Genomic DNA, 16,506 nt, shown 5'->3' on the forward strand with positions numbered 1-16,506 from the left:
CCTTACACCTTGCTAAGACACACACAATCTCTGCCAGGACTAACATGCTGCACCATCTGATTCACTGCCTTCTCACACAAATGCCCCTTCACACACATGTGCGCACTCATAACCAGATGGTCATCCAAATATACGAACATGTGCGTAAGCTTGCAGTGCGGTTACTATATTTACTCATCACTCAGGGGCAGGAGCATACACATAGACACGCTTTCTCACACGAACGTGCATGCTGCCAAAACTGTCGCAGTCCCCATGTCTGCAGCTGATCATATCAGCAAGCAGATAGGGGGTGACAATGCATTCACACCTCGGCACACACACACACTCCACGAAGCACGATCCCATTTGCAGATTCTTCAATTAAGCGGTGAGGCAGAGCTGCAGGGAGCGCGCTTTATTCTCAGCAGTAGGTTGCATTTGCACCACTCTCGTAGCTAATTATGAAAAAAGAGATACTTGGTAGACAGTGTTGTGAGGTGAATACAGATAAATTTAGACTTCACAACTTGTAGAATGACAGCAGGAAGGATTTGTGATGTTGGCTGCAATTTACTGGAGAAAGCTGTGTCTCCCAACAGGCATCTGTGTGGCATTTATCGAGGCTCCATTCATATCACGTCACATGGTTTCGATAGAAGCTTTTCACTTCAAGCTTTCTGACAATAAATAGCATGTGAATTCTTAATGGGAGAGCTTAGCAGGGAATGAAAGAAATAGTTAACTCTAGGCAATTATCACTCAGTTATTTCTATTTAATGAAAGACTAAGAAAACATGTATTTACTACAGGCAGTTTGTGATCACACCTCTGAAAAGCAGGATAAAACCATAGACTGTATATGAAAGATGGAGAAAGTTGTCTGTTGCCATTTTTAAGGCAACCATGCACTAAACATGCCCAGGTTTATATTGTATTCCTAAATGAAAAAGCTAAATAAAAACAAAATAAATATCTTGCTCTTTCTATCTGCAGTTTGCATGTTCTTCCCGTGTTAGTGTGGGTTCTCTCTAGGTACTCTGCCTTCTGTCCACAGTCCAAATAAGTGCAGTTAGGTTAATTAGTGATTGGCCATAGTGTGAATGGTTGTCTGTCTCTCCGTGTTAAGGCCCCAGTATACACTGCAATGGTCCCTTTGCTTGCTGCCGCAACATCATCTCATAGTTACTTGTTTCTATCTCATCGACTTTTGCTAAATTTTTTACACAAACTCTCAGTTTTTCAAAATGTTCCAACATGTCCCTCTGTATATCTGTATATCTCTGAGCTTCTGTACTGGAATATCATTAAAATTGTGGTAAAAACCGAAGCAAGCACAGGCTCGTGTCTTTAAACCAGCTACAGTGGCAGCTTTTATTCTCATACTTTATGTTGATCTTTTACATCTATATAAAACCCAGGATTTAAGATCATTTAAAAAATTTTATGTCATGTGTCTTTCAGTCATTCATATTTGTCATTGATTTGCATGATTGCATGATTGTAGAAACACTGTATAAAAATAGGTATTAGTAATATTTTTTTTCTGGAGTGTGTTTTGTGTGAGTGGGTTTGGGATGTTCCCTGCATGGCCATGTGCTGTCTGCTTGTGTGTCATGGAGGCTCCCTGCATGTGCCAAAGAGGCTGATTTGGGCTGGGGCTTGGCACGGGATTGCCACGGTGGGTGGGGAGTTGGCACGGACGGTCTTAGCTCGGGATTGTCCAAAACCCACTGATTTAATCCGGATTACGGCCATCATTTCTCTCTCTCTCTCTCTCTCTCTCTCTGTCTTTCTCTATTTCCCTCCACTGACCCCCACCCCCACCCCCGCTCCATCCCTCATCTCCTGCCCACGCAATCGCTTGCTTCCTCTGTCCTGCTGCTCTTTCTCCTGCTCGTGCCTCACTCCTCCATCACGACCTTACAACCTACCCCCCAAAACCAACGCTCCCACTGGCTGCTCTGTTGCCATGGTGACTCATTTCACTCCTTTCACTTTTTTCAGTCTCACCATTGATACAGAGTGAATGATCAGTGAGTCAATTTTAGAAAGTCTATTTTTAATGTCGTGTTCTCCCATTGAACTCTATCACATGGTCTGTTGCCAAGGTAGAGCTACCTGAGCATCGGCAGGAAAACAGTATACTAATCTAATCCCCATTAGTGATACAACACCATACAAAACTGTAGTCACACCACTATGCTGGATATTTTTGTAAATTACTGTAGTGTTCTATGAATACTGTAAAGTACTGCAGATGGAAATGCCTTTGAGAAAAAACCCAGCAAGCTAGTGTGCGTTGTCTAAATTTAACACCTTACAGTACTTTTTTCTTTGGCAAATGGAAAAATGTATGAAAACGTAAAAGTTAATTCATTAATTTGCTTATGTATTTATACTGCTTTCATTTAATTTGGTTATGTGTTTTGACCTTGATTTTCATGTGTGTGTGATGTAGTTTTGACTGTTTGTAGGTCAAAGATAAGTTTTAAGGTTTGCTGTCCAACAGGCCACAAAGACCAAAATCATTGTTTGTCAGTCTTATAAGTAGTAGCAAAATCGTGGCAATGCATTCACACCTCGACACACACACTCACTCCACGAAACACGATCCCACACCGTTACAAAAAACATCTTAAAAAACGGTAATATTCCAGCAGCTGGGGCGCCAAAATACTACCGTAAAATAACAGAAAATAACTTCCTCATAAAAATATGGTTATTTCCAGTAATGACGATTCAGTTTGTTGCGCTAATTTTACATGGGATCTTGCCTTTTCAAGTGATTTTAAACATTAAATTAAGAAGATGTTAATGTGATTAAACAATGAAATTATCTATAAATAGGAAAAAAAACCCAAATCTTAAGAAAACGGTAATATTCCAGCAGCTGGGGCGCCAAAATACTACAGTAAAATAACAGAAAATAACTTTCTCATGAAAATACAGTCATTTTCAGTAATGAAAATAGAGTTTGTTGCGCTAATTTTACATGGGATTCTGCCTTTTCCAAGTGCTTTTAGACATTAAATTAGGAACATTTTAACGTGATCAAATAATGAAATTACCTATAAACAAGGTCAATTAATATGGCAATATGAATCATAATACGTAAATGTACAGAAATATACAGTTAATAGTTGGTTTAAATAATAATGGATTGCATGCCCTGGGACAGACTGACAGAGGCGAGGCTGCCATATCGCACCATCATCCCCTCTGGCCATCACCAGTAGGTGGAGAGTCTTGTCCACGGACACAATACTGAGAATGTCCGAGCCAGGGCTCGAATCAGCAACCTTCTGATCACAAGACGAACTGCCAACTCTTGAGCCACGATCACCCTAAATAGCAATGATAATAATACTTATGTGATGTAACACAAGCTTATAGGAATCATGTTATATACTTTTCCATAGCATTACATTTGAATTCAACAGTTCGATCTTTCAAATAACGGACAGATATTTGTGAAATCATGATACATTTGTGAATGTGTTTTAACAATCTAAATATGCATATGTACAGACAGATACATTTAATAATCATGACAATTATGTTTTATTACATTACAGTGATTTAACGTTCATTTACATTTGAAATGTGAAGTCAAAGTCTATTTACGTAACTTTAAGGATATTCTAGAAGAACAGAACAAAACTGTAAAACGCACAGTAAAATACTTTTATATTAGGATTTTTTCCTACAGTACAGCCATACCCGCGACCTTGTGGTTGTTAGTTCACATTCATTAGCCGATGCTTAGCGTCATGTTATTATGTGTCCCAACATCCAATGGCATGTCACATTGTTTTCATGGCCACACCCTCACCCCATGTGCAGAGGCCTATTTCTGTTCAGGAATGTTGTGAATACTTTGAGATTTATATTAATTGCAATTCCTACCTCTACATTTACTTTTTAAAATATATAATTAGCACAGCTAATATACAAAAAATATATATTTAAAAAACAAGTAAATTGTGTTTTATGTACAGTGATGTTATGTTATTTTACCTTTGACATATAAAATCACAATCTACTTATGTAAATTTCATGATATTCTAGAAGGACAGTACAAAACTGTAAAATATACAGTAAGATACTTTGACATAACTATTTTTTGGAACAGTGCATTTGCAGATTCTTCAATTAAGCGGTGAGGCAGAGCTGCAGGGAGGTAGGTCAGCAGTAGGTTGCATTTGCACCACTCTCGTAGCTAATTATAAAAAAAAGAGATACTTGGTAGACAGTGTTGTGAGGTGAATACAGATAAATTTAGACTTCACAACTTGTAGAATGACAGCAGAAAAGACTTGTGATGCCGGCTGCAATTTACTGGAGAAAGCTGTGTCTCCCAACAGGCATCTGTGTGGCATTTATCGAGGCTCCATTCATATCACGTCACATGGTTTCGATAGAAGCTTTTCACTTCAAGCTTTCTGACAATAAATAGCATGTGAATTCTTAATGGGAGAGCTTAGCAGGGAATGAAAAGAAATAGTTTACTTTAGGCAATTATCACTCAGTTATTTCTATTTAAATGAAAGACTAAGAAAACATGTATTTACTACAGGCAGTTTGTGATCACACCTCTGAAAAGCAGGATAAAACCATAGACTGTATATGAAAGATGGAGAAAGTTGTCTGTTGCCATTTTTAAGGCAGCCATGCACTAAACACGTCCAGGTTTATATTTTATTCCTAAATGAAAAAGCTAAATAAAAACAAAATAAACATCTTGCTCTTTCTATCTGCAGTTTGCATGTTCTTCCCGTGTTAGTGTGGGTTCTCTCTAGGTACCCTGGCTTCCGTCCACAACTCATGTCTTGCCAGATATCAAGAAAGACGAGAAAATCAATTTAGCAAGCAGCAAAGGTGAATAGTCAGGTTTGCCATGTTAGAGAACCGCAAACTGTTAGTAAACAGCTACGGAGCCCTGATCCCATCTGACTCGAGAGCAAAGGTCCGGTAACTATTTTCACTGGTCTCTGTATTAGAAATTCATCTTCTCCTGAGATGGCGGACTCAGCAATGTCAGTCACAATCGGCTTTGTGATGCCCTGTAACAGCTGGAAGACTGCGTGTATCTGATTAAATGTGTGTGTGTATGCACGCACATGTGCATGGAAAGGTGTCCTGACAGAATTGGTGCTCAGTGCAATCGCTGGTGTTACAGGTCTCCGTATTTTAGTTTAGTTCGTTTAGAGTGTCTGTGCATGTGATTATGTGTGTGTGTGTGTGTGTGTGTGTGTGTGTGTGTGTGTGTGTGTATGTGGTGAGGTGGGTGGCCATGCAGGATAAAGGTCTGTCAGCAGGGGAGAGGGCAGCCCCCTCACTCCTTCTGTCGCTGGCCTGAAGCACCGGAACATCCCCCTGGGTGTGTGTGTGTGAGAGTGTGGGTCTCAGGGTTCCTGTATGAGGCTGGATCCAACCTGGTGCCAGATGACCTGCTGTGAACTACGAGCTATTGATAAACCTTGGCAAAGGAACAGACAGACTGTGAGAGAGAGTGTGTGACAAGTGTCCATCCATATTTGATGTGACAGGATTAAATCTGTCCGCGCTGTTGGTTGGATTTGGGTTAACAACTGGTTTACTTAAGACACACAGGAGAGATAAAGAGTTGAACCTTTCAGAGAAAAAGCAGAAAGAGAAGCAGGATAAAGGGTGGCGATGGGGTGCAAGAAAAAAAATCAGCAATATTTTGTCTGTTGTATTGCTGAACATCATTAAGAGTTTATATACCTAATAACTGTCTCCAAAGTGACCTACATGACTTTTTTGTGACCCTCTGAAAAGTACTTTTTTCTGGGTCCAAGCCTTAACTGCCTCAGCTGAGGCACTTGTCCTTTCAACATGCTGCAGTACTGTGTCCCTTCTTTTTCTGAAGCGCCATGGCTCCCAAAAACTACTCAGTTCTTATTCTACCCCTCTACAGCTTTTTATTAGCACTCATCTGCAGCCCACCTTTAAGCTAAGCTTTTAAAAACTCACGGTGTACACCACAGCCCTCAGGCTCTCAGTGTCCCAGACACCAATATTTTAATGCTTCAGAAAAGATGAATCACTGTCTGCCCAACTATGAAATCAGTATAGAGATTAATTTTAGGATTATGAGTCTTTAGTAAAAAAATGTAATTCAAAATACAGCAATATTAAAATGACTAATCTCTAGGTAAACAGTTCATGTAGAAAAGGCAAAACATTGACTGAAATGCAAACCAGAATCACTGGTTATTGTCAGACAACAACACAGCTTTTTTATTAGCTTTTAAAAATATATGTGGTTGTATAAACTATAGCTGGTGTGTGGAACAGGAAATCAGCAGGATGTTCACTGACTACACTACAAAACCCCAAAACAGCAGTGTATGGAGGGCTCCCTGATTGTTAAACTTGTCCTTTTTCCACCTCTATGGCAGACCTTAATGCCTAAGTTTATTAAAAACTCAACCCTCAAGGCCTTTACACACTGGACGTGTAACATCCTGGAAGTATTGCACCTATTCCTGATGCTAGTGTTCACACCAAGCACCTAAATTTGAATTTGCGGCATTTATTTTTTGAACCAAGCCCATTTCTGATCCGATATGGCAAATCAAGCCACTGCATTTTGCAACAAGTGCACTCTTAGCTCAAAATATGTGTCGGAACTGAAAACACAAAAAGCAAAATAATACGATTTTACCTCAGACACTGAGATAAGACTCTGCTCTGGGGCAAACAGGTCTCTGAAATGATTCCTCTGACTCCTCAGATGTGGACCCAGCTCTGCCAACAAGAGCTCAAACTGTCCCACTGACATCCTGAAATATGTACTAAAGCAGTCATGATGCAGCTTCAGCATTGTCTTCTTTTAGCATGCTAACAGCTAGCTGTCAATGTATATTATTTTATGACAGTTATGCAATCTAGCCAGCATATAGCAGAACCAAACAGAGTCATCTTTTTATTTCCCGTCTCTAGTTAGTTTTTCCATTGTGATAATGGATGAGGTCATTTTCAGTTGCTCTCTATCAAATGTGACACTTGAAAGGCATTTTGAAAGACAGTTCCAATGAATGCAACCATCCAGCTCCTCTAGAACCGCTCATGTCAGGAAATTTTATTTATAGTGGAGGCACAGCAAGAAGATAACCTTGTTCCACTGCTTTCCATTTGAAGTCAAAAAGCAATTCAGATCGATTATCAGGGTCAGTGAGGGACAGATCTGAGGTGAAACAGATGACACAAGATGGAACTGCCTGGTCAGTTTGTGAGGGACAAAAACTAATGGATAACAAAAAGAAACAAGCGGGTTGGGGATGTAACTAATAGAAACTGAGTGGCAGCAGCGATGCGGGGTTGACAGTGGAGGTAGTGGTGTGACGTGCAAACAAAAGCCGAGCTAAGCACCCAACAGGTATCGAAGGAGACCAAAGGTGAAAGTCTGAAAAAGATTAGCAGGTTAGCCGTATCAATGAGCCTTACATCACAACCCGAAGCAGCTGATGGACTCCTCAGCCTGCAGAGACAGAGCTCAGAGCTTTCTCTTTGACTTAATATTACTGGGGATTTCATAAACTGAAACTGTAGCATTAAAAGTCGAGACTATGTATCCATATTTTAAAATAGTTACTGTATCTTATCTCTAAAACTTCCTTTATCTTCTCACCTTAAAATGCAATAACTGTGGAGCCCGAGCCCCCCTTTCCCACCCCCACACACAAACACTTAAAAGCAGGGCCAGTATATTCTGGATTTGAAAATCTGAATTACTTCTAAACAACCTCAACATTGGATAATTTGCTGTGCCTTGCTGGCATAATTTACTCTTTCAGTGAACTCTTCTTTGGGCTTTTTGCATAAAGTGAACTTGCATCGAGCCCTTTGAGGCACCGAAGCTCCGCTCTGACTGGTGCGACAAATGTACCCCCCTGCTCGGCTGAAACACGCTGTTCTTTAGTTGACTTAGCTTCTAGTCTGCACTCTTCTTTCTCTTCATCTCCCTTCATTTTCTGCCCCTTGCCTGTTGCCGTGGTAACTAGCAGAGGGAAGTTGAGTAGAGGGGAGATTGAAGGGAGAGAGGGAAGATAGGGGTGTGTGTGTGTGTTTGCTGGGTTTATGGGTAAAGGAACCACTGCTGCGCTTCCTCATCCCTCATCCCTCATCCCTCTTCTTCTTCTTCTTCTTCTTTTTTTTTTATCTCCACTGCCACATCTTCCAATCTACAATCCTGTGTTCCTTATTGATCCCTCGAGCCACTTATTTTCTGTCCTTCCCCTCCTCTTCCTCAATATCCGCCTCAATATGAGCTTAAGAGAGCCTCAGCTCTCTCATGATCGCATTCATCCACAGTTAATGAATTTTGTGATGTTTTTCCACCATATTAACATCTCAACCTTTCTCCCTGTCTAACACAGCACACTCAAAAATGCCTTTCCACAAACATCATAACACAGAGATCTACATTTGTTCATCTGCTATGCCTCATTATTATCTGAAACTCAGCTCCAGCGCATAATGAGAAACAACTCCCACATCACCTCGATTTCTATCATTTTTGAGGAAAGTTTAATTGGAAAAGACTGACATTAAAGATAGATTAAAGATTTCATTTCTAATACCACGGAGGCTGCACTGTGAATTGCACTTTAATTTCTCTGAAAGTTGAATAGTGTTGATTACCAGGGCAGCAGCAGCAGCAGCATTGCGTGTGTTTGTGTCCATGTATGTCTGCATACATATGGAGAAACAGATGGAACAAGATTTCTCCAGTCACATGCCAGAGCTATAATTTTTTTCATGCTATTGTACATTACATCAATTTTTTTTTACAATTAACTGCATGCCCGTAATGAGAGCTTTCAAAACATACAACCACCCCTTTATTGCTAGAGCTCTATTGTCAGATAATGAGAAAGACAAAAAAAAGATGGCGGGTCAGGGACTCGCAGTTGCTGGAGGAGAGGAGGCGTTTTGGAGTTGGTGTAATGTTTTTGCATAATCACCAATAAATTAGTCAAAAGGAACAACAAACACTGTCTGCTGGGAACCGAGGGTGTGAGTGTGCTGAGAAACGTGTCTGTAATATCGTTCAAGCATATTTATAAATTACCCGGTGTATAAATATGCTCACTGGCTAGACACTCAGTGATAAAGCAACACAAAAATCATGTAAATGAAGCTGATTTCAACTTTTTTGTAAAAATCTTTGCTTCATTTTAATTGTGCATGTTAATGTGAATCTGCACATTTCTCCACATAAGATAAGAAGGAAATTTACTCTGTGGAATTTCATTTTTATTTTTTTTTGTGGGAATCACTTGTGAATCAAGGCTTTACATAGAAAACTACAGACACAATTTTAAGATTATTCCGGATTATTCCTCATGGGGGCCGACGACTGCTGTTGTGGTGCAAGGGAGATAAATGGGGGCCCAAAGCTGCATGAAGAGTGAATAAAACCAAGAAAAGAAAGAATAATGCTCTGAAAAGGAGAGGGAAAAAAACAGGTGGGGTTTGCTCTGTGCGGTATGATAATCTAAAGCTATTCGATGGCATTAACAAAAAGACCCCTAATGGAAGAATCCTCCCTTGGCCCAGCCACAGATTACAGAACTGGGTTTGCGTGTGGAAGCTATTATATAATTCATTCTCTACGATGAGATTTTCCTCCATTGCTGGTTTTCTTTACTAACCCCTCTCTATCTCTCGCACGCCGTCACACTACTGGCACATACCTCTTTTAATTTAAGTTGAAGATGTCTGAGCCACTGCGTTTTTGGTGACTTTATAATCTTTTATCCCTGTCTGGAACTCATTCATCTTCAACAGAAAGCTGATGTCTTCTGTTAGCGCTCACTCAACAGTTTCCCGTCCCCGTTTGGACGTTCCTCTGCTACAGTATATGTGTGTTTGTGTGCGCACAATTACTGCTATACACTCTCCACCATTGTATTGTGAATTCCCTGCTTACTAAGCTCCTTAATGGAATCGCTTATTATTTTTGGGTTTTTTTTTGCATCTATTCCTTTCCCCCTTGCTCCGACATTCCTCTCTCCCTGCTGCTGATCACAGGTGAAAGGATTGGCAGTGAGTCTTTTATTTTTCATTTTGGAAGCCATCACTGGTGACCTGTCGTTTTGATAGGAGTTACATGTGAGCTGCATGCCGCTGGACTCTGGAAAGGATTAACTCTGCCCTTCAACTCCACATCTGCGCCACGCAAGACTGGCGAAGCCACTGTGCGATTGGTAGATTACCGTTCACACAGCCAAATGCCATCTAATGATTATCTGGCAGGGTCTCAGGTGCAGCACCATGGGTCTCCCCCTGGATTCACAGTCCACTCCCAACAGTGTCCAGATAAACAAATCCTCTAATTGATATGATAAATCTGAGAAAGCTTTGTACTTTACCTTTTACATACTGAGTTGATGAAATGCTGAAACTGTTTTGTTTCACAAAAGTTAGATTTTACTGTTAAACAGAAACTGATTTGATAAATGGATCAGCAATGAACAAATAGTGATGTATTATAGTAACACTGGCTGTGTCTAAAAGATGTATATAGCCACCATCGCATCATCTGATGGTTTTGGATGCATTCTGGGATAATAATCGGACAAGAGAGTTGAGTGCTAAGCAAGTACTAGTAAGCTGCATTCTTAAGGTGTAAGGCTGCCAGAAGCAGACACAAATCTGGTAATTAGTGCAGGCTAATAAAAAAATACTAAAATTTTACTTGCAAAATGAAGTAATGGGGCTACCACACAGGAAGCCCCATTATTTGTCAGGCAATTCTATGAAAATGCTCCAAACACAACACAGTGGAGAAATCCAGTTTGGTGACTGTCAGTATCAGAGATGAGACCAAACAGAGCAAACAGGTATAGCTCCTTGTGTCAGACACCTGTTAAAGTATATATACATAATGTTTTAGGCTTAAAAAAGGATTCTTCTGATCAAGGAGCAGCACCTAGGAGCCTCAAGTCTTGCCCCCTTTTTAGTGGCTTGCATTATGTAATATATGCAATATTACCAACATATTTAAATGAATGCAAACACAACTGCAAAAATAACACTAACATGTAAAATTGGGAAGTGTATCATTCACTACTGCTGTCTAAATTACACCCAAAACACTCCAACTGTCTGTTGTGAAGCTCTTTTTCAAGAATGAGCTTCTCTTCATTCATCATACTGTAATGCCTGTTAGCACTAACTCCATGGCTATTTTTATATGTCAAAATCTAATGACTCGCACATGCACAAAACCCATAAGTCCATGATAAATGTAATGAGGTCAGGTTTTGATGAGCCAGTGAATGGCGTGTCCTCTGGGTTCATGTGAAGCAACGACAGCGATTCTTATTTATGACACTTTCATTTATCTAAACATTGGTGATTGGTGAGAGCACATCTTACACAGAATTCAAACCTCGTATTTAAGGGATTGAACAGTAATGCAACAATCGATCAACACACTAACAATATTGCTGAGCCTGTCTGCAGTGCACAATCTTGTTTTAGACAAGTATGGTCGCAGAATACAGTGCCAGACAGCCATCGGCTCATGGAGCGTGCAAAAAGCTTGCTATCTAAAGTGCTTGCTCGGTCTAAGATCTGAAAAATAAATGAAGGATGCCTAAAGTAAGAACAGAACAAAGAAAAAGATGTTGGCAAGAAAGAAAGTAGAGAGGAATATAAGAATCCAGTTTACCTAATATGTGTGTCTAACATAATGGAGGCACACAGACTCACAAAGTGTACAGATATGCCAAGTCATCACATGCAAGCAAATGCCCGGATAGACGCGAATAACGAGGCACACCTACACCGAGGCTGAGTTGATGTGAACCCATTTCAGGAGCAATAATCTCTGTCTCACCACACCACACACAGGAATAGCACCAAATCTGCAAACAAAGCTCACCTCCTTCTCACCTGTTGCTATGGAACTAAAAGGAAAGAGGGTGTATTGTTAACAAGAAAGCCAACAACACAGAGATGGTGCTTGGATATTACCAAGATTAATCACATTTCCAACTTAAGTGAGTCTAAACTGTGGTTGCTATGCTAGCTGGGCCTAAAGATGCAAAGAAAAGAGAGACTAAATTTAGATGTGGATATGTCATCGCTGCTTCCCCTCTTCACAAAACACACATACTCTGTTTGTAAGATACAGGTAGCAGGTTGACTTATGAGGACTGACGAGTAGCGTTAGCAATGCTCTGCACATAAATGTTTTTCTTCTGGAGTGTTTACTCTGGCTGATAAATGACATTTGGAGCACTCTTCTTCTCTGGTTCTTATCCGGGGGAACAGTGACTTAACAGTGACACAATGCCTCTCTCTCTCTCTCTCTCTCGTTAATACAGGTTTTCCCTTTTCTTTTCGGCTTTCGTCCTTAAAGCCCGTGCTTTGATTTCAGCGTCAAGTCACCTTGCTTAACTTTGTAGCCTTAATAAGGTCATTTCTATTGCCCTTTGGTCTTTATAGCTTTGTTTTCCTAATAATGAGTCAGCCATTGACAGTTCGGAACCCTTCAGTTCAATTCAGTCATATTTATATATCACCAATTCACACTAACAGTCCTCTTAAGGCAGTTTATACTTTTTAGGCAAAGGCCCTACAATATTGGAAGGTAACCCCAATAATCATACAACTCCTATGAGAAAGCACTTGGTGAGAGTGAGAAGGAAAAACTCCCTTTTAAGGGGAAGAAACCTCAGAGGAGGGGCAGCCATCTGCCACGACTGGTTCAGGTTAAGCGGAGGAAGATATGACAAAAGACACGCTATGGGAGAAAGAGTTTTTTCCATAACTAACGATGAAATATAACACTGGTGTATAAACACAAGGGAGTGGAAAGAGTTGATTGAATTGTTCAATCACCAAGAGAAGCAGTATGGGAAGATTTATCATAAAGGAAGTCCAAATCCAAACTGGGAGCTGGTTCTATAGTAGAGAGCCCTGATAGCTAACCCTTAGTTAAGACCAGAAAATAAATGTAGCTACATTCTTCTTATCAGTTTGCTCATATCGGGGTTAAATGGTACAGCAAAATGTATCCATGCACCTAACATGCGAGTAAAGAGAAACATGATGGTACCAGTCAGTCACAATAGCTCTGTGAGCTGCCATCTGTTTTCTCTCTAATGTTACTTTGACTTCCTGCTAGCATTTTGTTCAAAGGACTGGACATAATTTCATTAAACAAATAACTTCTGGTGGAGGGAATGAGGTTACCATAACCCAGCTAGAGATGCTGATGTATTTTAGGGAGAGGACATCTCATCCCCTCATCACCTCTATCACCTTTCTGATAGGGACGTTTTCTTGTAGATGAACACAACTCAATCAATCAATCAATCAATCAATCAATCAATCAATCAATCAATCAATCAATCAATCAATCAATCAATCAATCAATCAATCTTTATTTATAAAGCACTTTTCATACAAAAAAAATGTAGCACAAAGTGCTTTACATAGTTAAAAGCAGCCCACCCCACCCTCCAACTCACTCCCCACACTCTCATTAACATAAATGATGTGAATACACACATATTCCCCCCCCCCCACACACATACACACACGCGCACACTTAAAGAGTAAAAATTGGGCTGGGCTCGCATGAGCCAAGTGAGGAAACATTATAACAGAGAGCCGTCTGCACCAGGAACCGGTCACAGACCGCAGCCTCCAGGCTGGGCACACAGCAGGAGGGAGGCCAAGGAGCCCCCCAGCCAGGCTGAGAGGACCCCCAGAGACCCAGCAGCCATGGTCGATCACAGCCCCGGTGCAGAGAGCGCCCTCTGAGGAAACACTGGAGATATGACACAATAGGATATATACAGGGTAAAATGATAAAATAAATAAGAACAGGATACAATATAAATATAAATAGAGTAAGAAGATTAAAAAATGAATAAGAATAAAATCAATAAATATTAGGTAAAGTCTAAATTAATAATAGAATAACAGGATAGAACAAATAAGCATAAAATAAATAAACGTTAAGTAAAAGCTAAATTAAAAAGGTGGGTCTTGAGCCTGTTCTTAAAAACATGTACGTTCTCTGCGGCCCTGAGCTCCTCCGGCAGGCTGTTCCACAGACGAGGACCATACCACTGAAAAGCTGCCTCTCCGTGAGTATGTGTCCTGACTTTAGGGACAATTAAAAGGCCAGTACCAGAGGGCCTCAGGGTCCGCGAGGGTTCGTATGGTAAAAGCAGATCTGAGAGATAAGAAGGCCCAAGACCATTAAGACATTTAAAAACCAATAAAAGAACTTTAAAGTCGATCCTGAAACACACGGGGAGCCAATGCAGCGATTCTAAAACCGGTGTAATGTGGGCCCGCCCTCTGGTCTTCGTCAGCACACGAGCTGCCGAGTTTTGCAAAAGTTGTAAAGTTGAAATATTCTTCTTAGGAAGACCAGAGAGCAGGGCATTACAGTAATCAATGCGACTGGTAATAAAAGCATGCATCAGCATCTCCGTGTTGGCCCGAGAGAGAATAGGGCGGACTCTGGCTATATTTTTTAGATGATAAAATCCAGTTTTGGTTACATGTTTAGTATGTGGGATAAAACCAAGCTCAGAGTCAAAAATAACACCCAGGTGAGATGGTGAGATGAAATGCACAGTATTGTTATTCAGTGCATTCTCCAAAAGAAAATATTGTATTAACCCCATTTATCTCTGTGTTGTTTGTCTTTTAGGATCTTGCTGACTGTCGTTGTCATCTTCCGTATTCTGATTGTGGCCATCGTCGGAGAGACGGTGTACGAGGATGAGCAGACCATGTTCATCTGTAATACTTTACAGCCGGGCTGCAACCAAGCTTGCTATGACAAAGCCTTCCCCATTTCCCACATCCGCTACTGGGTCTTCCAGATCATACTGGTGTGCACACCCAGCCTCTGCTTTATCACCTACTCTGTCCATCAGTCAGCCAAGCAGAGAGACCGGCGCTACTCTTTTCTCTATCCAATAATGGAGAGGGACTACGGCGGAAGGGATGGGGCTCGGAAGCTCCGCAACATAAATGGAATTCTAGTTCAGCACGGAGGGGATAGTGGAGGAGGGAAGGAAGAACCTGACTGTCTGGAGGTGAAGGAGATCCCCAATGCCCCACGGGGCCTCACGCACGGGAAGAGCTCCAAGGTTCGCCGTCAAGAAGGGATCTCCCGCTTTTACATCATCCAGGTGGTGTTCAGAAACGCCCTAGAGATTGGCTTCTTAGCGGGCCAGTACTTCCTTTATGGCTTCAGCGTGCCTGGGATTTTCGAGTGCGACCGCTACCCGTGTCTCAAGGAGGTGGAGTGCTACGTGTCCCGGCCCACAGAAAAAACGGTTTTCCTGGTCTTCATGTTTGCCGTGAGCGGCATTTGCGTTGTGCTCAATCTGGCTGAGCTCAATCATCTCGGCTGGCGCAAGATCAAGGCCGCCATCAGGGGCGTCCAGGCCCGCAGGAAGTCTATCTGTGAAATCAGGAAGAAGGACATGGCGCATCTGTCTCAGCCACCCAACCTGGGACGCACACAGTCCAGCGAATCGGCCTACGTCTGACGATGAAGACAGACAACAGAGGGGGAGCGGGATGAATGTGCAACAGAGAGAATGAACGAATTCTGATTTTAATTTAATGAAGATGGTGTGGAGGTCAAACAAGATGACCTCTCCTCTATGACAGAATGAAACAGAATGTAAAAAAAAGACCAAACCTCAGGCTCTGCGGCGCTGAAAGTCAGCAGAGGCTTGAGAAGGAAGAAAATTAGAGAGCATCAAAGAGGACAACAAATTTCGTTTTGCAAACATACATAATAAAGACATGCTGATCTCATAAGGAGATAGTCCAACTGCCATTTTATACTTCTGTCTTTTTTAACTAACGACCTTCTCTGCTTCTCGTTTCTTATGCGGAGAATTAAATCCTCACGGGGCTGATCTAGAGATGAGAGTAAGAGGGGAAGAGGGAGGAAAACAGATGAGAGGCTGTTTTGTGTTCTCTGGGGATATTCGAAGGCGACATGGTTGTTTGATGCATCCCATGGTGCTTTTCTTCTGGACTGTGTCAGCCTCAGTGAAAAAAAATGGGGGGGGGGGGGGGGGGGGGGCAGGATAGGGGATGGGACAGGGAGGATGAGCAGCAGCAACATTATTAAAAAGAGGAACGGAAGAACTGTCAAAGCCGTGACAGACTCTGGGGAATGAAGGCAAGTTTGAGAGTGAGGGAGAACAGGAGGGAGACGTCACGCTTTGGGAAAACATATGAACCAAGGAGGGGGGGGGAAGACAGAACGTTTTTCTTTTGCTTCCTCTCTTTGCCTGCTTGAGATTTTGAGGTAGACCGACGCCAAGAGAGAAAGCGCTGCCTCCCAACAGCGTGTCATGCCTCTGCTGGAACACCGTTACAAGCCAAAACCAAGAGAGTAAGACTGACGATGTTTATGTTTAGTCTCTTGGCAAAAGTTGATTTTAACAGAAACACAGTGAGTACAATAAACACTCCCCCCCCCTCTCTGCCCTA

The 16,506-nt window shown here is 41.5% G+C and overlaps 1 protein-coding gene across 1 annotated transcript in view; it reads left to right on the forward strand.

Moving 5' to 3' along the window:
- Positions 1-16,049, forward strand: part of gjd1b (gap junction protein delta 1b) — a 31,060-nt gene extending 15,011 nt beyond the window's left edge. The window contains exon 2 of the mRNA XM_080888220.1: positions 14,696-16,049. Within this exon, the coding sequence (XP_080744346.1) occupies positions 14,696-15,545 (850 nt within the window). The 3' untranslated portion in view covers positions 15,546-16,049. The remainder of the gene's footprint in view (positions 1-14,695) is intronic.
- Positions 16,050-16,506: the final 457 nt, after the last annotated feature.

This window comes from Rhamphochromis sp. 'chilingali' (assembly GCF_963969265.1).
Source record: "Rhamphochromis sp. 'chilingali' genome assembly, chromosome: 8".
Taxonomy (NCBI): domain Eukaryota; kingdom Metazoa; phylum Chordata; class Actinopteri; order Cichliformes; family Cichlidae; genus Rhamphochromis; species Rhamphochromis sp. 'chilingali'.